Source organism: Pongo abelii, chromosome 8 (genome assembly GCF_028885655.2).
Source record: "Pongo abelii isolate AG06213 chromosome 8, NHGRI_mPonAbe1-v2.0_pri, whole genome shotgun sequence".
In the NCBI taxonomy this organism is placed as follows: domain Eukaryota; kingdom Metazoa; phylum Chordata; class Mammalia; order Primates; family Hominidae; genus Pongo; species Pongo abelii.
In genome coordinates this window covers 82,157,375-82,182,229 of record NC_071993.2, presented here as the reverse complement: position 1 = coordinate 82,182,229, position 24,855 = coordinate 82,157,375, and the positions used below count along the sequence as shown (strand labels likewise).

Here is a 24,855-nt window from a genome sequence, read left to right as displayed (position 1 = left end):
TGTGAGGTTGGCGGGATCAGTCTATGAGGACAGGAAAGAACAGTATGTGGGCATCTTTATTTACATTAGTCACTTTTTCATTCAACAAATGCATGTTATGCAATGCAGCCTTTTGGGTGTTGTGCTGGGCAGATAAAAGACACATCCCACAGGGTCTTGCCCTTAAGGATTCTCCAGTCTGGTATAATAATATGCCAAAAACCACAGCTAAAGTACAAGGAGTACAGTGATATGTTCCATAAGAGAAGGAGAGAAAAAAAGTTCAGAGGGGAGAGTAGGAGAAGAATTTGATTTTGAGTCCTGAATGACTGGCAGGATTTGCCTAACCATACCTGAAATACCCAAGTACTTGCCTTATTAAGAACAAAGGGCTTTTTCTCTTGATCAAATCCCATTTAGAGTTTACGTTTGTGTGACCAGAATATTAGGTGCTAGTCTGTTCTAAATTTGTAATTCTCAGAATCTGCTGGGGGAGTACATGTGCTTCTCTGGGTTCTGAAAACAGCTCAAAGAATGGAGAAAATAAACCCAGTTTGGGGATGACTTCTTGTCAGTTCCCGGAACCTTTGCCTTTATTTAAAAACAGTGTGTTCGATGCAAGTTCTGTCGAAAAGGCCTTTGGGATTTGAAAGCTTTTCTAGAAATAAATGCCTTTTAGGTTTAAGTGCTTTTCACGAAAATGCTAGGAAGGGAGGATCATAGTAACAAGTCTTAGAACAGAGGGGATATTGTTTTGTTTGTTTTAAAGAAATGCCTGAGACCTGCTACCCCAAGTTTTGTTTGTCAGCTTTCTGCTCAGCTATTATTTTGATAAGGGACTTGAAAGTACATCCTTCCCTCGCGGTCATTAAAGTCTTAGCACTTGGGTCAGTTGTGGAAACACTTCTGTGCTACACAAAGTCTTCTAAACAAAACAAATAGTCCATGCCCTGGCTCCAGGCTGCGGACCGTGTCAAATTCATGGAACGTGGCATCGTGCTCTGACAAGGGGAGCAAGAGGTCAGGATCCACAAAACAGGCCGGATGAAATCACCAGCTCCGTGCGGGGAGGTGGAGAGAGCAGAGCCCTCCCTGCCAGTCTGGCAACTCCAGCAAAGTCCTCAGGCTCATCCCACACACTCGGTGCTAGTCACTGCTGTGTGTTTACATGAGTAATGGAGCTGCCGGGGGAGGGGAGTTGTAAGCAGAGCGCTGAGCCTCGCCGCTCGCATTCGGAGGGAAGCTGACATCCACACCAAGTCGAGACTTCCAGGGATGTGGCCGGGGAGCAGTCACATGCTGTAGCTTTCATGAGCACAGACATCAGTCAGGCAGATGTTTGTCGACTGGAATGGGTAATCGCTACTTTCTCTTTGCTTGATTTTTGTTTGTGAGCTTGTTTACCTTTGGTAATTCCAGGCTGGCTTTCTGGGATGGACTTTCAGACCAGCGTTTAGGGGAATGAGAGGAGAGAGCGGGTGTGGGAAGGGGATCCTAAGCCCTAAAGCCTCTTTTTAAACTTTTGCCTCTCTTATTTTAAAGGCAGTTCTGCTTTACTGAGCTTCCACCAACAGTAAAACTGTTATCCGGAGGAGAAAATCAAATTAGTAGGATTAATTGTGTTTGTAAAATGAATACAATGTAAAAATGTCCTAAAACCACTGGTTAACTGCCTAAGTAAGATTAACAAAAATTAAGAAGGTTCATGTTGTTTAGATTTGACATTGTCATAATCACTCCTTAAGTAATAAAAAGTGTGGGTGCCTTGAAAGGTCTGAACGAAATTGTTTAGGGTATAATTCATTAGCTTGGAGTCATTCTAGGGGTGGTTGGTTAGTTGGTTGTTTTTAATTTTGCTTGACTTGGGTGACTGATGAAGTTAAATGTGAAAGCTGATGCCGGATAGTCATAGCTCTCAAAAAACAGCAGCCTTTCCCCCCTACTTTCTGTGTAGATCTTAAAAGGAACAAGCTCAGCATCAAGGATGAACTAGAACTTTGATTTGTATCTTGTCTTTTCAAAAGTGTAACCCCCATGGAATCAGGCTAACCCCAGTGTAATCTTTGGATGTTATATTAAATAAGCCTTAAGATCTTCATAAAAATATATTGAAAAGGAAAAGACAGCATGCTGATCTAAATGTATCTGCCAGATTTGTTGAGATTTGAAACTTGCTGGTTGCAGTATTATTAGTAAATATATATAATAATATTTTCCAGCTTGCTGTTGTGAATGCCTCTCTCTCTATAGCTATCTCTCTACTTATCTGTATGGTAATTTGAGAGAATGCCCTTGTCTCTGAATATTTTGTAAAAGAGATGTTTTCAAACATTTCATTACTATGATACCATAAGGGCAGGCATGTCACTTAGGTTTCGGAAAGCAAGATACAAAACAAAAACCAAAGATTGAGCTCAAAGCCTGGCTCAGTTTTTCAGCCCCAAATGCTTCTTGTCTAACAACGTGGAAGGACATTTTTCTTTTCATGATCCTTTAGAGCTAAGGGCTTCGTGTTACTTATATTAATTAGATATGTTAAAGCTAAATAGATTAGCTTTGGGAAACATGTACAGAAATGTATACTCTACCAATATGCAAGCCTTCAGAGAGAGAAGCATGTAATAATGAGGGCTGCCTGCCACAGATCTGTACATTTCTCTGAACAATTAGAAGGGATCAGTAGTGAGATTCTGGATCTTTAATAAAGAAACCCATGCAAATGAAAATGTATATCAATTGTTTTTCATTTGTTTTCAGCGCCAAATCTTAAAGGCAGACCACGCAAAAAGAAACCATGCCCACAAAGAAGAGATTCATTCAGTGGTGTTAAGGATTCCAACAATAATTCCGATGGCAAAGCCGTTGCCAAGGTACGGTCATTCACTCCACGGTATTCATTTCGTTGCATCTTTTTATTTTTGCTTTTTCTCTTTATCGCTCTGTGCCTGTGTCTTAGAGGCAGTTTTCAATTCAGCATCTGACTTTGGTATTCAGAGCTTTTGAAGCTCTATGCTGTGCCTGTTCCTGCCACCTCCCTTCCCCTGGTTGCTGTGGGTTGGGGGAGGTAGGCATTTTGATTAGTCAACAGAAAGACTTCCTACCTCCCGGTTTGGCCTGTTATGAGTAAAGGACAGATGATTAAGCACCCACGTCATTGAGGCTGAGATTTCATAGTGGGTGACACAATGACATAGTTTACTCTGCTTGTGTCAAAAATAGACCAGCTGAACCGTCCTCTTTCTGAATGTGTTCATCTAAATGTGTTTTGGAGATTAACAGAGGATGAAATTAGAAATAGCTAGAATTAATCTTTTTAGTTATGTATTTTTCAAAGTCACTTCTAATTTACATTAGACTAAAATTAAAGATACATAGCAAAATATTTAGATGTACACATATGCCCACAAGCATTTATATACTTTTAAAGATCTCTGTTAACATAGAATGAAAGTAAATTCTACGCTGTTGTTCAAGACCCAGGTCAATTTTTTGCCTAAGCGTTCTTTGGAATCTTGAAAGTGCATGCATGCCTGAAGTATTTTGCATGACAAAGGGTAAAGTATCACTTTATATTTTTAGACTTACCTTTCTGGCTTTTGTGGGCTTGGGTCAGATTTCCATGGTTTGTTTACTGCATTTAGGTGTTATTTTTGTGCTAAAGACAGCAATAGTCCCTTTAGGATTTTAATTGACGAACAGATTTCAACTGACACCAGTTTCCAGATCAAAGAACTAAACTTCTGAAAATGGGACCATTTTGATTAGTGGTGAATTTGGAAGAGTCTGATGTAGAAAAAAAAACATGAGTTAAGTTCTGTGTTGACAGTTTACTGTTTCTCTGCCATGTACTCTACATCCTTCCCAGTGTAATGAAGTGCATCTTAGACTTTTACATTCTAAAAAATGTTATCTTTAAGCATCTTTGTTTCATTAGGAAATTCTAAGGACTTTTTGCTTAGAATTTCTTCAGACTTCTAAGATTCCAAAGGATTAAGAAGGGATCAACCAGTAGAAATGTGTATTTTCCATTTTCTGGCTGAAAACAAATCTCTTTCCCTAAAGTTATTGTTGTTTTGCACGTTTAACTTTCTGCAAGTTAACTCCACATGGATGCCATGAATGACATTTTCTTGTAAGTTGGACACCTCAGCCCTAGAACTGTCTACCTAGGACTTTGGTTTCCATCGTCTTGAAGGATGTCAGCAGGAACAGTTCATTCCCTACTATGTAGTTTGCAAGATCCTGCAGAATGGCGCAAGAAGGTTTTAAGACCATAACATTCAGCAGAGCTTGCACTGCCCATGCCTTCTGTTGGTGCCCAGCCCATCCTTCTTGGTTGACAGCATTTGTTTACTCCAGCATATTCTGTACCTGAGCCCGGCAGGATAAAGCTCCTTCCCATGCCACTTGGAATCACCACCAAGGTATGCCTCTGAGAATTTTACAGAACTCATACGATTGATCTGAAAGAGCAGACCTCCAATGTTTCTTTCCATGGAAGGCAGCTCAGAACTCACTGTTGGGTTCACAAAGCCGAGAAGAACAAGAGCCTGCTGTACAGATGGGCTGTATTTGATGTTCACTGACTTCTTAACAAGAAGGATTGAAGTCAGTCCTGGGTTTTCTAAGTGACGCTTTTACTCCATCCCCGCAACAGTGCTGCCCGTCAGAATCTTTACAAAGAGATGGATCATTCTTCCACCGTTGGTGTTCAGTGGTGAACAGATGAATGTCATACTGCAGTCAGCTCCTAGGGACTGGTCTAATGGCTTGGCTCTTTTCAGAGTCTTGGATTACAGTCATGCCTTGGCTGCTTCCAGTGGGTCTGGCAAGACCACTTAAGCAAAAAGATCAGTAGGTATGAAGTATAACGAGCTTGTCTGTTGACACCAACAGGCATGTAAAATCCCTACAGAATGAACAAGCCACATCTGGGATGAGGACAGTCATTAAAAAGCATGTGTGTCTTAACATGGTCTTTTCTCATGAAACACTACAGTAGAGATTATGAGTCTGTGACCGTCTAATCATCTGTTGAATTGAAAGCAGCATCTTAGAGGACAGTGAGCTGTTTGACTTTGTGACCGAGACCCATGTGACTGTTTCTTTTTAAAAATGCCTCAAACAGACCATTTCTAACTAAGCACCAACTTATTGCAGCTCCACACAGCAAAGCTCTTAGAGTGGGACCCACTGGGTTTGTTGTGTTCATGACTGGAAAAATAAGTCAAGTGATTTGCCGGTTGCCATCAAAACGTTGCACTCCCTCAATGAGAACATGAAAACTAGCTTTGCAAGACCATGTTTTCCAAGGGAGAGAGAATTACATGGCTCTCCAAAGACAGCAAGTGTCACGTGGGGAGGAAACTACCAATTCTTTGAAGATATCATGACTCTGTTCAGCCCAAATCCTGCCATTTTTTCTGGAATAATCTTAAAGCAGTGAACCTGAGGCCCAGGCCTTTCATAGAGTGATCTATAACAGAAATCTTCATGGCATAGGACCCTAATAAAAGGCCTACATTGATAGAAGGCAAATTATTTTTAATATCCCATATGCATTTTCTGAAGGGCAGAAGTGTATTACAGGTGGTTTATATTCTAAAAGGAACACAAAAAAGGAAACTGTGGTGGGAAGTGTGTTCATTTAAACCATAAACATACTTTCTATATTTCACAAATGTGATACTTTCATTATTTTCAATATTTTTCCTCTCATTTGGTCCTCAGAACTATTCCCAGGGATTATCATTTTTGCTTTACTAAGAAAGAAACTGAGGGTCAGCTAGCAAGTTAGCAACCAAACCAAGATTAGAACTCTAGCTTTTTGTATTGCTGGTTCAGCACATCTTACTGCCCCAGTTGAAGGCTGGATTAGTTATAACTCAATCTCGTGGAAGGATGTGGTTAATATCAAATAGGTGGTGGATCATTGAAAACGTTAAATTTTGATTCTTTAATTAGCACCTCCTCAATCATTTTGGAAACCCCAAAGTACTTAGTGAACTCAACAGGTGTATGGTGTTCAGGTCAGGAAAAACAGATCTAGTAATTAACTGTCACCATCAAAAGGTTGGGCTTTCTTAGGTCAACATGAAGACTAGCTCCCATTTCCACTACCACCTGCACTGTAATAATTTAATAGATTGAAATGCTGAGAATGCTTTGGGTAAATGTAAAAACATATAGAAAGGAACTTGATTTAGTCCTACCCAGAATCAGAATAATACCCTGAAGAGCTCATTTATGTTAACTGAAAAAAAATACATATATATCAAGCTAGAACAAGAAAAGAAGCCTCTGTTCGCTTGTTCACTTCTTACTAAATACCTGGCCTCCCCAGGAGCAGCATGCTGGCAAGCCCACTGAGATTCAGGACAGAGTTCAGTAGGCAGCAGCCTGGCTTCATTTGGAGCCTTTGCTATGTAGCAGGGAGTCTGGGTTACTTTGGACCTGGTTCATGCACCCCTCTGTGTCTTCTTTCTGTTTCTGAGTGTTTCTGCACAGATGAGGAAGAGGGTTAAGCAGCTCTCTACACACCAAGGAGCTCAAACCTTATTCTCCTTTTAACAGTGGTTCTTCTGACCTAATAACATAGGTAGTTGGCCCATTATCACTGCAAATTTAAGACTCAGTCCGTTTTATACACAAACCTGAGAGATTTACTCCTTTATGTTATGAGATTGGGGTTTGGAGTGGGGCAGACCTGAGTTCTAAACCCAGAGGTCTGCCCCTTCCAAACCATACATGACCTCACTAAGCTCTAGTTTCCTCAACTGTAAAATGTGGCTAAATATCTCCCTTTTACAATTCTCAGGAACATTAAGGTAGAGTATGTGAAGCCCACAGCACTGTATCTAGCTCATTGTAGGTGCTCAATTGAAAACTGATTTCTTTCCCCTTTGCTCAATATACAATAGAAGGAATGGAGCTCCTTGACACATTGGAAACTCCCTAGATTTGTCTTTTACTTTTCATTTGATAAGTCACATTTCTAAGTGGTAGGTTTTGTAATGCCTGGTAATAAGATAGGCTTTTTAATTAGAAGTTTGTTTTGATTACCAATTTAATATTTGTATTAAGAGTGTCAGAAAAGTATAACATTTAAAACCATAAGCCCTAAAGTAAGGCTGCCTGGGCTTAAATTCCAGACTCCCCACTTACTAACTAGGGCATGATCTTGTGATGTTGTACATGCTGCTCATCCTGTCTACCTCCGCTTCCTCATTTCTAATACGAAAATAATAACTACCTCATTCGGGTTGTGAGTATGAAATAACACATAAACAGTGTTGAGAATAGAGCCTGGCTGCCCAGGAAACACTCAGGAAGGGGTGGGAGGCAATACAAATTAAAACTGGAGTGATGTTATGATTTCAAGAAGCCATTAAATTATAGATTTCATCAGAACTTTAGATCCAACAGCTAAAATTTGGCAGTGAAAAATGATGACAACATAAAGTTTCACAGGATGTTCACCTTAATATAATGTTAGAGAGTACAAAATCTACATGGGAAAATTGTTTTAGTCCCATTTCCACAGCCCCTTAAAAGTTAAACTCTTACCTAGAAGCCCCATTGAATCAGTTTCATAGGAAGTTTTATCTTTGCAGGACCAGTAGAAAGATATTAAACTGTATGTGTTCACTTGAGAGAATAAGCAATGAAGAACACTTGCAGAGAATGCACTTTCCTTTACTAAATAAGCATAGTCTTTTATGTTCTTAATGCTTAGGAAGGAGGAGCTGCAGGGAAAGAAAAAGTGTTCGAAATCCTGTGATGGACAGCATTGTAGAATATGTGGGACATTTTTATTCATAACATTTCCCCAGCACTTGCCCTCTTCTCTCCCGATGTCAGTTACGGACATGTAAAGAATATTGGAATGTATACATTCCCCATGGGCGCACTTGAACTCAGAGTCTGACCCTTTGTACTTCCCCCTTTTACAATTAAAATAGCTCAGCAACTTAGCGTTATATTTAACGACCATCAAAGGCCTCTTGTAGAACATGGCAGTGAGGAGGGAATGTTAGGTTAGCCGCTCGATATGCCAAGTTCCCTATCTGCCTATAGTGTGGAAGGAAGAACATCTGGAGCCTTTACTGACTTTTATTTTTTAATTATGGAGCTTTATACTCACGCTTCTTGGGTTTTTAGCTGACCTCTACTCTTTCTTTTGTGGCAAGTTAACATCTTATTCTTAGAGCTGACTGATAAAGCAAGAAGCCCTCATTAAACAGTGAGATCTTTTGTTTCCTACTGAGGGTGTACCCCCGCATCACCCTTGGGTGGCAAACAGCAGAGGCCTTGCTGGTATTGCTGATGCCAGCATCTGCTGGTATTGACTTGTTTTTCAAGGTTGCTGGAGAGAATAGCAACAAGAATGGTTTACTACGAAGAAATAGACTTGCCTTTCATTTTGATACAAAGTATAAAATATGGTACTATTTGTTAAGGAGGCAGGGTTTGTTCAAGGACATTAACTGATGCTTCTCCTTAAGAAAATAAAATGTATTAATATAGAGAGACAAAAGAATGTTTCTACCAGATGCAAAGCCTATCTCTCATTTCACATCAACATACTTGTCAGGAGTCTAAAAGATGCTGGCATAGTTTGGCAAACTGTGACCCACTGGCTGGCAATTTCTGTCAATAAAGTTTTATTGGAACACAGCCACACCCATTTGTTAACATATTGCTGATGCTTGCTGTCCTACTAGTGTTGAATAGTTGCAACAGAGACTGTATGACCCAGAAGCCTACAATATTTACGATGTGACCCTTTACAGAAATTTGACATCCCCTGGCCTCAGACAATTCATCTTCAGTGATGCCTCTGAAAAGCTATTAAAAGCGGGATAATTTACTGGTTCACCCTTAGCACTCACTGAAAAGTGTCGCTGGCTCTGTCACTAGCTATGTCTTGGTAAGCATCCTAGGGCTGTGCCTCGTCTGATGTGGCATATTTTCCCTTTTCCAGGTGAAATGTGAGGCCAGGTCAGCCTTGACCAAGCCGAAGAATAACCATAACTGTAAAAAAGTCCCAAATGAAGAAAAACCAAAGGTTGCCATTGGTGAAGAGTGCAGGGCAGATGAACAAGCCTTCTTGGTGGCACTTTATAAATACATGAAAGAAAGGAAAACGCCGATAGAACGAATACCCTATTTAGGTTTTAAACAGAGTGAGTATACTTGTTTTCGTTTCTGAATTATCAGAGCTGCTCAGATTCTTTGAATTGGAAAAAATAATTTTGACTCAGGATTATGTTGAAATCCTAATCTGGGGATAGTGCTCTCTGTTTATACTAAATCCATAAATGTTCCAGGCCAAGAATTTTTTCCCTGCCTTTTTCCGCTACATTGTTCCCTTCTGGGACAGTTGCAGTGAGATATTTATAGGCTTGAATCCACTGATTATGACTGGAAATAGACATGTTGAAAGTTTCTCATTTTCTGTTTTGTCAATCTTGAGTGTCTGTGACGCCTTTCTTGTGAGATAATAATATGACGCAGCTTTATCAGGCACAGATGTTGCCTGTGAACAAAACAGCTTTTAAAAGGAGGACATTTAAAGATGGACAAAACAACCACAAAGAGAAAACATGTTTCCTAAGCCCCAAATGTGTTAAAAGATTACAAAAATCCAACTTCAGAGAAAACAATAAATACACAAATTGGAACAGAAGGGCTAATTTTGAATTACTTTGACATGTACATTTAAATGTAAGTGTCATTGTATATTTGTAAGGCGAACGGGAAACTCATAGCCAAACAGAATTCCAAATCAAAAGAGAAGAAATCCAGATCCTGCCTTGATTTTGCAACTGAATATATATTTTGCCTCTGTCTGGATTTAGTGGTGCACAAAGCAATGAGCCTCTGGCTTGAAATAGTATTTTCTCCAAACGTATCTTCCTAGATTAAAACCATGTGTCATTTTGATGAAGAATGTCAAACCTGTGTGTTTTACATAACAATTTACATACCTAATAGCAACTGGCACTGATTGCAAGAGAACACTCGCAGCCATTATAAACTTATATAACTACGAATGATTACAATGTTTGTCTGAAAACTGGTTGCTTGAAATAGAAGTAAAATTAATGTACTATGAACAGCTTTGTTGCATTATGCATTGGTTCAGATTAAATCAAGGCCGAGGCAGGGCTCTTGATAGCTCTGAAGTAGTGCAAGGTTCAATGAGGCTTTGCAAACATGTTGTGTCAAAGAGCCTTTAAAAATAAAAATCATTTTATTCTTCATTTCCCTTACCAAGGAATCACTTGAAGTTCAATTTTCCCCTCATGTAAAAAAATCAAATCCATAGCAGTCCCATTCCATGGTATTTGGTATAAATGAACAGGGTTGCTAGCAATTTGGTATAGTTGTTTAACAGCGTAAACATATACAAACTCTGCAAAGAAAAATCTGTTTGAAAAAAATATATTTGCAACATCACACAGGCCAGTTAGGGGACTATGCGGGTTCATGATTCAATTCCTCTCTGAATGAATGTCTTCCTTCCGTTTTATCTGTTGTATCGCTGTGGCCTCCATGTGAAATATTTGTTTTCCTACTCACTGCCAGCCACCACATGTTGGTGAAATACTGTATGAACCTTTAATATAGTGCTGCCATCAGACATTCTATTAAGAAGGTAATCATATATTAAAGTGGCTGTTATTTATTGATTATGGAGCGTTCTTATATGAGAGAAGCTCTATATATTACTGTTTAGTCAATGGCGTCTTTCTAAGGGTCGAACAAGACCAACCCCAGTTTTGAGAGCCCACACTTTTTCCCAAAGACATCTAATTTAGCTTCTCTTGCTCTGCTGATGACAGTAGGACTAAAACTCTTGCCTTTATCCTAAAAGTAGAACCATTTTTGTAGCTTTATGACTGTTTCTTAAGAAATGTTTTAAGTGGTAATAATAGATTCTGTTGTCGAATGCCCTTTGGGCAAATTGTTTCCTAAGAACTTAGCTCTCTGGGGTATGTTAGTATTTCTTTTTTTCTCTTTCTCATTGAAAAAAAATGTTTTAATTGACATTTCTTGGAAATATGTTAATGCAATGCTTATCTAAATACTTATTGTCCCTCTAACAGTTAACCTTTGGACTATGTTTCAAGCTGCTCAAAAACTGGGAGGATATGAAACAGTAAGTGTTTAAGCAACTTAAATGAAATAATTTTGCAATCTAACTTTTCCCCTCTCTTTGACCAAAATGGAGAACATGCAAGGGCAAACCATCACTGACTGCCTTTTCAAATGGCTCTACACTTTTGGGGGTTTATTGGGCCGCTTTGGAAACAGTCCCAATTAGTTCCAGGTTTGGCAAAATTGTAAACTTGTCGTAAAAACTACAAGTGGAAAACATATGTAACTCTCCCCTGTCAGGGAAATTAGTTGGGTCTGTAATTTTTTCCCATGTTGAGAAAGGGCTATTATTGTACAACAAGCCAAGATTGCATAAAAGAAATTTCCCTTGGCAACATACTTGACATCTGTTCATGTCTAATATGGGAAATGTATTAAAGGCTTTCAAAAGTAATCAGTATTGGCCATTAAGGAATAGAATGCAGCAGAATCTCCTCTCATTCTAGAGCAAAGAAGCTTTATTAGACAAGGGTCAGTGCTGCATAAACAGGAAGTTATCAAACTTATTCAGAACAGGCTCTGACACTCTTTATCAGCTAATTCTAACTGACAGCAATGGGTTATTTTTAGCCCACAGGAAAATTTGATGGCCACAGATTTTTACAGCATGTATTTTGAACCAATGAAACATTACAGCAACAAACTGAGATTAAAATCTTTAAATAAGAAAGAGCTGCATAAATATAGCCCACAGAGATGACATCTGTAATAAAATCAATTGACATAGGAAGATGTCGTCATTGGGAATATTTTCTCCTCCACACAATGATCAGATTAAGTTGTGTAGTTTCTTCTTGCAATTGAATAAGAAATTATTTTTTCATTCCCTAAGAAGTAATCTGTGATATCTCTGTACCATAGTAAAATTACAGTAAGACACACAAAGTCAAGAAAATGAAATTCATTTTAGCCCAAACGTAATAACCAGTGCTTCTTGCCAGATAAAGCACATTGTTCCACAAACTAATATAATGGTTTGATGTACGGGTCTTGGAATGGGGAAAGAGGACAAGCATTATGTGGTTCAGATAATCTGGTGTTTTCTGTTGAGCTATCTGCTATGAATTCTGACTAAAAATTCTTTGATATGAATAATATGTGCTTGTAATATGTTTCATATATGGGGTATGTATACATATTTATAAAGAAATATAGTCACATGGACTACATATAAAATGTGCATTTCATATACATAAATTTACTTGAAATATTTATTTTATCAAGTGACCTATGTAAAAATTGTAATTTTTCACTTAGTTGAGTCTTTTGATAGGATCAGGATATGAACTCCTTGCCACTGTAGCTCATAGTTTATGGCAAAATCTTGAGCTAATTATAGCCCTCATTCATGTAAAAAAAAATGGTATCTTATTCAGGGTTAGTCTCATAAACGTAGAAGTCAACCCCATAGGCTAGACTTTCAAGTCTAGCTTTTAATGTTTAGAATAGGAATATACATTTTTATATGAACTATGACTGCAGATAGTTATATGATATTGAACAATATTATGAAATGTCTTTTCACACTCTGGAACTGTTTGTTATTCACTGATAGGGAGAGTGCCAACAATTTCACAGAATCAGTTTTTCCTGCTTTTGTGTCTTCTGTATCTTCACAAAGATTTTTTTTCCATGCAACAGCAAATTGATGTAGAATGTACAGAAGAAACTTTAATAAATTTCAGGGCATTTGCAGTACTCTTTGAACAAATAGTGTTTATCCTTTTGTCGGATGAATGAATGACCACACAATTAGCAAAACACCTGACCACATATTTACTGAGTACCTTATGTGTATGAGGCATTGTTTTAGACACTGTTAGATGCAAGGTTTCAGTCAGGCCAGTAATTTCAGTCCTTAAATTGCTTACCATCCAAGAGAGCCAACAATGATCAAACAAGGTGGAAAAAGGTCAGTGCCCTACACAGGTAAAGTACTTACTCGCGTAGAGATGAGAGAAGGAAGGCTTGATGGCTCTGAGGCCATTTGGGAAGAATTCTGGGGAATGGATAAAATTTAGACATGAATGATGGATTATGCCTTCCAGAAAGAGAGAATGAATCAAATAAGGGAAAATCTATGGAGGTAGAATAAAGCTGGGCATGGAGAGTTTGAAAAACATAAAATAGAGTGACGAGGTGGCTGGGACAAGTGGCCCTGAGGGGAAATTTCTAGAGAGAAGGATGGAGAGAAGATAGAACCAAGTGAGGAAAGTCCTCCGATGGTAGCTGCCTGATGTTAGGCCTTCAGATGCTAGGCCCTTTCATGCTGAGCCCCCAGATGCTATGCCCTCCCATGCCATGCCCCAAAGTTATTCATTAGGCTGTGGGAACTACGGAAAGTTGCCAGCTCCCCATCTCTGGTGATAAGAGTCGCTCCTCTTTCTGGTACTGTGTGGGCGCCTTCTCAATGGGAAATTTATGCCCTCCTTTTAGGCAGATAGGCAGATAAGGGGAGGGCAGAGAACTCTTCCTGCATCTGTTGGTTCTCTGTTGCCCTCATCTCAAAATAATCTTTATGCCAACGTGGCATAATTTAGGGGTGACATATTCTGATCCCCTTCACTGGGGCTGGGGAATATGGAAGATCAAATTGGCATCTGCTCTCCATCTGGTCATGAACAGAATTTTAAAAGGCATTTCTGCTTCATCCCTTCCTCATTTCCTTCCTTCCTTCTTCCTTTTTCTTTCTTTCTTTTTAAATGTTTCATGCTATAGATTGGCCCTGCATATGCTTAAGTTTGCCACCACCATTCTACATTTAAGCTTCTGAACCTCCTATAAGTACAGAATACATTTTTCTCTTGGCATATTTTGACTAATAAAACTGTGAGATGTTCAATGGGCATTGAATTTTGAAGTCAGTCCGGGAGATGTACAAATAATATCCAAAGTCTGAAGGCTTAAGCTGTCATCACAGAGTTACTAGAGGACACTTATCTTTGACATGATCTGATATCAGAAACGAGTGTAGACTTGTAGTCATTTAGAACTCAAAAGAGATCTTAGAGTCTTCTAGATCAGTGGCTCCTAAAAGCTACTCAAAAATAGGGCTCATGTTTTTATTGGAGAACTTTAAGTGGTTGTTTAGACCCCCACCCCAAGATATAAATTGTGGTGGGGCATGGGCCTGAGAAGCAGAGAATCCTTTTCTTTTAAGCTGCCCAGGTGATGTTAATTCAAATCCAGTGATAACAGTGATAAGTAACACTTAGCCAATTGTTTCCCATAGCTCTTAGCTTCAGAATGTGACCCCTCTCTAAATCAAGTATCAAAGATTTTTCTTCATGCCATTACTACAGAAACAGGCTAGAATACTCATATTCCTTCGGCTCAAGAGCAGCAGAGAGTTTCTGACCAGTATTTTTGCATTTGGTAAAATGGTAGTCTAAGTTGGAACTCAGTAAACTATTTTTATTTTTAATGAGGGGAAGTGTAGAACGGTAGTACTCTCAAATTAATTTTTCTCAAATTGGCCTTTGTGCAAAAAAAAAAAAAAAAAAAAAAAAAGTATGCCTGCTGTGCCCCAGTTCATAGCCTCATTTTACAAGCGAGAAAACTGAGGCACTGGGAGGTGAAATGAGTTGCATGGGATCATCATGGCTTTCTTCAAATTCTGACTCACTGAGAATTTGGTACATAATTGTCTCACCCTCTGTAGCGTTACTGAAAGAGATTTATAAATAATTATTCTTTGTGCTTTCCATTCCTAGCAATCGCTAATCTAAAATGCTTCCTACATATTTGGGGCAATGTTTTGGGGAAAGGATCTGATAACCTGCCTTTTGTAGCATCTTTTAGTCTGTTTTGTAGCATCTTTTAGTCTGTTCTGTGTATTTAACATTTGTAGCATCTTTTAGTCTGTTTTTTGTATCTAACATGAGCTTTACCAGATGTACTAATTACTAGCTGAGATTTTTATCTGATTCTTGAGAACAAAATGTGTGAATTCAGGAGATGAGTCAAGAAGTATGGATAATGTAAATATTCAATAATAGTAAAAAACTGCAAGTATAAAAGCTGTAGATGTATTGCTTCTGCGGTTAACTTGTGATTGGATAAAGACATCTCTCTGGAATCCCTTCTGGTTATAAAAAGAGGCCATCTTAATTGGCTTGTTTTTGTTTGTGGTTATAAACTATTCCAAACCTTCTGGTTTGAATTGCGGATTATGGATTATTTCATTTCAGTCCTCCACAACCATCAAATTGAATTTAAAAAAAAAAAGAGGAGCAGAAGTTTCATTGTAAGCCTTTATAGCATTTGACTAATGGCTATATGCAATTCTCTCAGTCTCTTCTGCCTTTGCTGGAAATGTATAGAGTGTTTCTTCATCCTTAGGTTGAGAGAGCATAAATATATTGAATGGATTTGATTTCCTACCAAACAATATTCTGGCATTTTGATTAATTGACAACGAAGACCCTTCCTTTGCAATGTACCCAACTTTTCCTTCCAAACATTAGAATATGGATCACCTACATTTGAAGAGGCAGAGCTGGATAAATCTTTGCTGATGAACTAAAGAGGCTTTCACTTCAGTGTCTGGTGAAGCAATTAATGCTGGAAGAGTAGCTTGGGGTATTACCAGGATGCAGCATATGGCGGTGGTTTGCTAAAGTGATTTCCATTTGGCTAACCACTTGATGGCAAGCCAGAGGCAATATCTGGAGAGAACGTAGAGTTGGGAAATGGGTCTTGAGTACATCTTGTCCTCAAGGCACAGGGTGATACACAGTGGTGCCTTCTAAGAATGTCAGTTAGCAACCCTTTCTCCTCCCACCAGTGAGACAGGGCCATTGTTTTTCATCTGGAAGAAGCCTCTTTCCTTGCTGAAAGGATTAGGCTTTGACATCAAATTCTGGCTTTGACATCATTTTTAAGACATCCTCTGAATCTAACCCTAGTTTTCTGGACAGGCAAAGCCTCTTGCTTAAATTCAAAATTCTCCAGGCCAAAGATGATGTCATGTAGTTTTGAAAGGCTCCAGTTCCTGGAGTACTACCAGGAAAAGAAAGTCATCTTCCTTGAATTCAGTCCGCCCTCAAGGTGTCCTGAGAAAGAAGCTGTTTCTCAGAACAGCCCAGGCAACATTGCTTTCAGGAAAACTCTTCTGTTGACTTTGTATTTCCTACACATTCTTAAACCATTGCAAGAGCTTAAGTCCGAAAGATTTCTGATACCTATTTCCTCACCAGGCTGCAAAAATACCAGAATTATTTCATTCCTGCAGCCTCAAAGATAGAGAAATCAAGGCTCCAAGAGCATGTCTTGAGTTAAAATAGTGATTTTCCACTCTTTTTAAGTGACAGGATATTTTCCTCCAATAAAACTGTGGAAGGGACAGATTATTTTTCCACTCACCAGACCAGTCTTCTTGGCCAGGTGGGCAGTGTGGAGAGTTACTTTTAGGCTACCTTTAAAATGCTACCTGGATTCTAAAGACAATTTTTTGTTGTTGTTGGTTTTTTGTTGGTTTTTGTTTTGTTTTGTTTGAGGCAGAGTCCCTCTCTGTGTTGCCCAGGCTGGAGTGCAGTGGCACGATCTTGGCTCACTGCATCCTCTGCCTCCCATATTCCAGTGATTCTTCTGCCTCAACCTCCTGAGTAGCTAGGATTACAGGCACCCACTACCACGCCTGGCTAATTTTTGTGTTTTTAGTAGAGACGAAGTTTCACCATGTTGGCCAGGCTGGTCTTGAACTCCTGACCTCAGATGATCCACCTGTCTCAGCCTCCCAAAGTGCTAGGATTACAGGCATGAGCCACCACGCCCGTCCTCTAAAGACAGTTTGAAAACCACTATATTTATAAGCAATGAAAATTTTATGAACATAGTAGGTGTGGAGTGCTTTTCACAGAGTCTCTTGGGTCTTACCTACACTAGGGAGAAATAACTTTCAAATGTCTTCAAAGTGAGATTAAATCTCACATGCACCTAGATTGGTTTGTTTTACTTGGGTGTAGTCTGCTCAGTTTTCCATCTTGCCTTATGGTTAATTGTGTGAAGTTATGCTTCCCACTAAATTATGAACCTTGAAAGCAGTAACATCTCTTTCTTTTCGTGACACCATCTCACACTCTACCCTCCATCCCTTCCTTTCACCTCTATACCTCTGCACAAGCATAGTGCCCGAAAATGGTAAGCACTGGTGGATGGTGATGTTGTGAATCTGTCATCTAATTGTGGACCTTGAAGAAGAGGCACAGCCCAAAAGAAATAACTGTGGAGATGAATTTGGCTATTTTCTTTAGGAAACAAAGAGCCAGGCCAGGCACGGTGGCACACACCTGTAATCCCAGCACTTTGGGAGCCCAAGATGGGCAGATCACAAGGTCAGGAGATCGAGACCATCCTGGCTAACACGGTGAAACCCTGTCTTGACTAAAAATACAAAAAAATTAGCCAGGCATGGTGGCGGGCACCTGTGGTCCCAGCTACTCAGGAGGCTGAGGCAGGAGAATAGCGTGAACCTGGGAGACGGAGCTTGTAGTGAGCCGAGATCGTGCCACTGCACTCCAGCCTGGGCGACAGAGTGAGACTCTGTCTCAAAAAAAAAAAAAGGAAACAAAGAGCCAGAAGTTCTCTGTTCCCCTAAAAAGCTAATATAATAGAAGGTCAGGTTGAAACACGAATTATAACCAGGAGGCCTGAGGCTTAGTGAGAGAGTTGATCAAACTAACCCCTTGATTAGATCAAATTTTCCAGCTGATTGAGGCTGGGTACTAGACACTAGGAGGCAGACGTTGGTTTTATTCCAGATGGAATTTTAAAGCTTACCCACATCCAGAGAGGACATTGGACAACAGAATAAAAACTTTAAGCAAATACATAATTAGGCACAATTAAAGCAAGTTAATACAGAAGGCAGATTTACATGAAGCCAGGAGATGTTTCCATGCCCTGTTCTCTCTCCTTATTGGGCTCTGAGACCCATCATGGGTTTGGACAATGGGAGAATTTAGACATTTCTTCCTCTAGAGTCCATGGCTAGTGTTTGAATTACATCTAGAGACCAAAAAAACAGAGATGTGTACCTAGGAGACCTGTGTACTTAACAGCATTTAACAGTTGTGAAAGGCACATTTTATGACTTTCCGATGGAAAGAAAATATCTCAAAATGGCCCAATTCATCCAGGCCATTCAGTGGAAGCTCAGTAAATAGAGGAACCACTTCCTCGAAGGGCCAGACCTGTCTTCACTCCAGATGATCCTCACTGGTAAAAACTGTATTTAAACACCAGAACTTACTAAGTGCTAGGGGGCTGACACAGACCCCTGGCCTACTGCACACAGCTTATTAATGCCCAGCGGTGCTTGATGTTGGCTTCCTGTGGCTACAGTTTCAAACCTAGTATGAGATAGATTATTCTTCCCTCCTGTGATAATGCATCATTTATTCCTAAAGGGTCTTTTCTTTTCTCTGACAGACAAGTGTGTCATAGGGCATTCCCTCGTTTAGATGATAGGATGGGGAGGGAGGCATGGTCAGTTTCACACCCTAAAATATCCCCGGCTTTCTTGCTCATCAGTTTTCACAATTTATATTATTTTATTGATATATGTATTCACTCGTTGATTGTGGGTATCCCCTACTAGAATACAGTGGTCATGCATGCTGGGTCTGCTTTTCATTGTGGCATCCCAGCTATAACATCTGTTAGCACAATGCCTAATAAATGGGCGATGTCCAATAAATTTTTGGTGAATTAACGGATGAGTGAGTGGATGGATTCTGATATAATTGAGATTTATTTGTGACTCGGTGGTGAACTTAATATAGAACTTTTTTTTTTTTTTTTGAGAGGGAGTTTTGCTCTTGTTGCCCAAGCTGGAGTGCAATGGCGTGATCTCAGCTCACTGCAACCTCTGCCTCCCGGGTTCAAGCAATTCTCCTGCCTTAGCATCCCCAGTAGCTGGGATTACAGGCATGCGCCACCACCCCGGCTAATTTTGTATTTTTAGTAGAGACGGGGTTTCTCCATGTTGGTCAGGCTGGTCTTGAACTCCCAACCTCAGGTGATCCGCCTGCCTCGGCCTCCCAAAGTGCTGGGATTATAGGCGTGAGCCACCACGCCCGGCCAGAACTTCTGTTCTAACTAGAGATACAAGTGGTTAGGGTGGACTTTATGCTTTGAGAGTAAAACCTCAGAGCACTGTTAATTCAACCCACTACCTTAGATTGATGCTGTCCTCTTAGCTAGATCTCCCCATTGGGAAAGACTCAAAGCTAAAGGTTGAGAACGCACAACAGAAACAGTGATTCCCACAGTTACCTGCCTCATTTGAAGGAAAAGGCTCCCAGAGTTCTGTGTTACCAACTTGTTACAAGCATGGGCTATTCTCAGGTCATTCTGATGTGGAAGCTGCTTTATGCAGTGAAAAGAAGTCCACTCTTGAGACCAGAAAACAACCATATGGATCCTAGTTTTGGCACTCTGCTGCTATGTGTCATTGGGCAAGTGTGCAGCCTCTCTGAATCTCCCTTCTTCTGTGAATGAGATTCCTATAACCTGCCTCACAGGCTATGGGAGGATTATATGATGTCATGGATGTGAAAATCCTTTATAAAATATACAGTGTACACAAAAGACACAAGGATGATCAGAGTGATGGTTTCTTAAGTGATTGCAGGGACACACAGAGGCTGTTTTCTAACCCTGTTGTCAACCCCAGGGCCCACAGGTCTCATCTGAGTGAGGGGAATCTGGAGGTGTGTTTCAAGGGGTATTCTAGGGTCTTTGAGGAATCGTGTAGGCACTTGGAGGTATCCTGTTTCTTCTCCCTTGATATGTGGGCCTCAGATTAGCCCAAGATTGTATCATTTAAAGGTTGGAGGCAGATTGTAACTAAATATAAAATAATTATCAAAATACATATTTTGAGTGTTTTGAAAGGGGGTTGAAATCATTTCTTGTAATCTAAAACAAACTGTAAATAAGGAGGATTTTATTTTCAGTTACACCTGCTAGTAGATGTAAGAGGTGGTTCTGTCTAGTGAGAACTATTGAAACCAATTGGTTCAAGAATGCTTCATGGGAAATTGAATAATGCACAGCTAACATTGTCTCGAGGTCCTATTTGGGCCTGTTGAGAAGGGTTTATGAAAATGAAGGGGTTCTTTCTATTTGAAATAGAAAAGGTACCATTTACCCCATAATATTTAACCACCCATCTCCTCCTCCTCAGATTTACAATTACAGAGCCCCGGTTGCAAGTTGAGGTTTTTTAATTTTTTTTTTCATTTGATTGCTGCCTTTAGTCCCTTGGTGAACTCCGCTGGCAGCCTCGTGGGTATTTTTCAAAAGAAGCCTCCTGCTTGACTGTATTAAATTCCACTGGCACCTTTGCCACACCCTGTCCCCTACACATTCAAATAACAGAGTTTTCCTGTACCCTTGTTGAGAAATGTTCACGAGGGCCTCAGAACTTGTTCTGTCTTCCAAATTTCAAGGAAATACTAGACTTACTTGGATGTAGTAAATGACATGGTTTCCCAAAATTAATCATTTGCCAGATCTTGCATCTGTTATTTTGTAAAATCTTAATTTATGTACAAAAATAAAATTAAAGGAAAAAATTAAACAAGACCATAGTGTGCAGCTCAGTATATTACAAGCTGTTTGTTTTTATTCACTCAACTCAATAATGTACATAGCTAGCATTTTAACTGTGGAATATGTTAGTTTTCATATGATTTGATCAATATCCCATTTTCTTGACCTAAGTGAATAAAAATAAACAGCTTGCAACATATATAGTTTCAGATTTTGGTTTTGTTTTGGTGGTTAGAGAAGCTGGCATAAAAATATAGCCTGAGATGACTATAAATTCCACAACCAATTTGATCATTTAACTTAATCTGTGTAGTAATTTTATTTATTTTTTAAATTGGCAACACATCACATGGATCAAAAATCAGAAGATACAAAAGCATGTTTGGTAAAAAGACTCTTTTTTATCTCTATACCTGGTTCCCCATTTCCACATGCCTCAGGCAATGTTAATGTTGATTCATCTAAGCTGTTGAACTAAGATATAGTTCAGCTAAAACCTGATTTTATTTTGATGCTTTATCAAATGACTTAAAGGAACAGGGTATGAGTATGAGACCTTGACAAACCTACATGAATATCCAGGGAGGTTTCTTAAATGAAATGCACTTAGGATGACAGAATACACATCCAAAAGTAGAATTCCATTTTTATTGTAAAAAAAAGTGCTGAAAGCGAGATCTCACTATGAAACCATAAATCACCCCATATACTCTTTTGGACTTCTCTGTTTCTGGGTTTCCAGAACAGACTGTTCTCTTCTGACTGTTGCATATGTATTGAAGCCTGGCACTATGAATCTCTCATGATGTAAGATTGAATTTCCCATTGCCATTTTTTCAGATAACAGCCCGCCGTCAATGGAAACATATTTATGATGAATTAGGTGGTAATCCTGGGAGCACCAGCGCTGCCACTTGTACCCGCAGACATTATGAAAGGTAAGAAACCATTTCATGGAATTGCTTCGCTAAAAGTGTGTTAATTGAAAGGAGCTTCTGGTCAAGGATAAGACAGAGGAAGTCTAAATGACCTTTTGGGAAACTGAAAATTTCCCTCTGGCATTTTACTTTGCATACCGCCTTGTGATTTTTAGGGAACATGGCTTTCTCTTGTTACAGGGGCTAAAATTAGATGTTCTTTTAGTTTGGTTCTATCATGTGACCACCTGCTTGACAATGCCTTTTTTTCCCCCCACAAGCATAGATTACTCAGTATGTTCTCTTTAGGCTCTCTTAACATGAGAACCTTTAGCTTCTGAAAAATCTGCAATGCTACTCTGAGGTTGACATTGAAAAGTAAGCACTTCTCATAATATTACCATTGAAAAGTAAGGATTTCTTATAGTAAGAGAAATGGCCCCAGATCAAATCTGTTGTTTTATTTCATCCTGGTATTTTTCTTCTACGGAATCTTCTTACCAAGCTCTGTGTGGCTTGGTTTTCTAACAATTTCAGCCTATTTCAGAAAGATGATGAGGATGCAAACAAGAAGTAATGCAAAATTAGCCTACTATGTTGCATCGACAGGAGTGGATTTCCCGTTTGCATTAGGACTCCGTTATTCATACCATTAAAGACCAGTTAGAAGATTAATGCATTATCCCTCTATGCTTCAAGCCCATACTTAATTTGTTTAGGTCATTACCAACTTCCTTATAACTGGCACTTCCCTTTGGGTCTTACACGTACATCCTCAGGCAATACCATTTAACTCATCAATTCTTAGTCTTTTTTTTCAAGTTCAATTGTACTTTTATCTGTATTGCATTTAACTCAGCATTAGTATGGCCGTTCAACAAGAATGTTTTTGTAATAGTAAATTGAATTGGGTTTAGTACACCATGAAAAATTGCTACAAAGTATTCCCAAAGGATTGCCTTACTTGGCAGGGTTGTAATTCAGAAGGATTTTTAAAAATTGATAATAGATGTTCAAATTATTACTCTTTATAGCATTGTTTTTCAATATAACACATCAATTTTTAAAATATTTTATTTCTGTCAGTGTTTAATACAAAAACTCACCCATTCTCACTGTATGTATAAGGTACACCACTGATGTCCTAGTACAAAGTAGCACTGATATCTCAGGTGAGTGTTCCGAAAATAATGTCTAAGGAACTACAGGCTACTTGTTTTTGACTTATGAGTCTAGGCTTCATTCAGAATTTTTTTTTTTTTTTTTTTTTTTTTTGAGACAGTCTTCCTCTGTCACCAGACTACAGTGCAGTGGCATGATCTCGGCCCACTGCAACCTCTGCCTCCCAGGTTCAAGCGATTCTCCTGACTCAGCCTCCCGAGTAACTGGGATTACAGGCACGTGCTACCACACCCAGCTAATTTTTGTATTTTTAGTAGAGACGGGGTTTCATCATGTTGGCCAGGATGGTCTCGATCTCTTGACCTCGTGATCCGCCCACTTCGGCCTCCCAAAGTGCTGGGATTACAGGCGTGAGCCACCACACCCAGCCAGAACATTTTTATTAGAAACTCTGTCCCTGTTTTCAGATAGATTCTGTTTTGAGAGTAGACATCCCTTTCCTTTACATGCAAATGTCCTCAACACCTGAACCATCAAACATAAAGGAGCAGATAGCAATTAAAGCTTGAAAAAGGAGTGTATCTCAGCTGTTAGCTCATCTAGTTAAAGAATGAAAACATCAATCAAATTAATTACAAAGTAGCGCATGGTAAAAAAAAAAAAAGAGAGAGAGAAGGTTTGGCATGGAGAGAAGGACTGAACCCATAGTAGTGTGTGTGTGTGTGTGTGTGTGTGTGTATGTAATTGAGCAGGTCTGTGAATAAAAGTAGGATTCTTCTGAAGATTGTGTACTTTTGATTATTTACTTCTTTCAGGAGATTCCTGAAAGCTTTCAATCACATTAGAAAATTTTAGTAGAGATACCACAAACTTCAGCAATTAAGAAACATGATTAAAGATGTCTTAAAGTTTTTTCTCTTCTCTCCCTATTCTTGGGACCAGATTGGATATTCCATAAAGGTTTGCTTTCTCACTCGATTAAACTTTTTGAAGAGTGATGTCACTTTTCCAAATCCAGTATTCGTTTGGTCAGTGTATGAGTCAGGGTGCAGTAAGGAAAATGGAAACCACACTGGGTATTCAACAAAGAGACTTCACCACAGGCAGTTGCTTAAACAGGGGTTGGTGTGAGGCACTAAGTTAACACGGGGGCAACAACTGTAAGTTCTCTAGGGTGACAGAATAGAGAGGAGAGGTTGGTTGTCACCACCCAGAAGTTTGGAGATTGTGCCTCAGAGCTGGAGTTCAGGTCCCTTGTAAGAAGGAGTCACCCAACCAGCACTGATGCTTCAGGAGCTCAGAGGAGGAGCACTGCAGAGCTGGGCTGAAACCTCAGGAGGCGGTGCTCCCTGGCTGCTGCCAGACCTCAGAGGACACGCGCTAAAACTGTTGGCGGACTGTTGAAACTAGAGGCTGCAACCCACTGCTGCTGTTAAGGCATTGTGGAGTTGACACTGATATGAACAAGTGAAATGGAAAGGAGATTGCTTTTCTCTCCCTGCCTCCCAGGACACGCTGTTTGCAGAACAGTAACAGGAAGATAGCTGACAAAAGGGATGTGTAATTTACAGAATTCCAGTCCTAGCATCAGCAAGCAGAGTACAGAAGGGTGGATTGGCCATCCGCCAAGTGGGAACCCCATATGCAGAGCCCGTTTTATGTGTGGCGACACCAAAAATGGCAGTGTGGAGCCTCCAACCACGTTGTTGGAGCATAGCTGTCCCAGGGTGATTAGCAAGGTCCTTTACCTTTCCTTGGTATTTCCTTTTTGCCATCTAGACTCCTCTCACATCCTTGTGATCAGATGCAATCGCTAACTACCAAAATTTGAAGATCATTGATCTTATTTACAGTAGTGCCTCTCTCACTGTTGAATCAATCATTCTCCAGGAAGAATCACCCATAATCCTATGTGTTGTGGTGGGGAGAAAAAGCTAGGATTACCATTCTAGATGTCTTCCTTTTAATTGGTTCTACCAAAGAAGGGCAGAGGACATGCACATATGTCCAAGAAGAGACTGAAGCTCTGGGCTAAAACTTCATGATTATGGTGGATTTCATTCATTCTTGTTAGTCACAGGTTGCATGAACAGATAAAACAGAGATGACTGGATTG

The 24,855-nt window shown here is 39.6% G+C and overlaps 1 protein-coding gene across 2 annotated transcripts in view; it reads left to right on the top strand.

Annotated features, from left to right (window-relative positions):
- Positions 1-24,855, top strand: part of ARID5B (AT-rich interaction domain 5B) — a 200,429-nt gene that overhangs the window by 151,859 nt on the left and 23,715 nt on the right. The window contains 5 exon segments of one of the 2 annotated variants that reach the window (NM_001131797.1): positions 1,147-1,334; positions 2,737-2,849; positions 8,963-9,164; positions 11,091-11,143; positions 21,541-21,638. In NM_001131797.1, coding sequence (NP_001125269.1) covers positions 1,331-1,334; positions 2,737-2,849; positions 8,963-9,164; positions 11,091-11,143; positions 21,541-21,638 — 470 coding nt within the window. In that variant the 5' untranslated portion in view covers positions 1,147-1,330. 2 annotated transcript variants of the gene reach the window in all.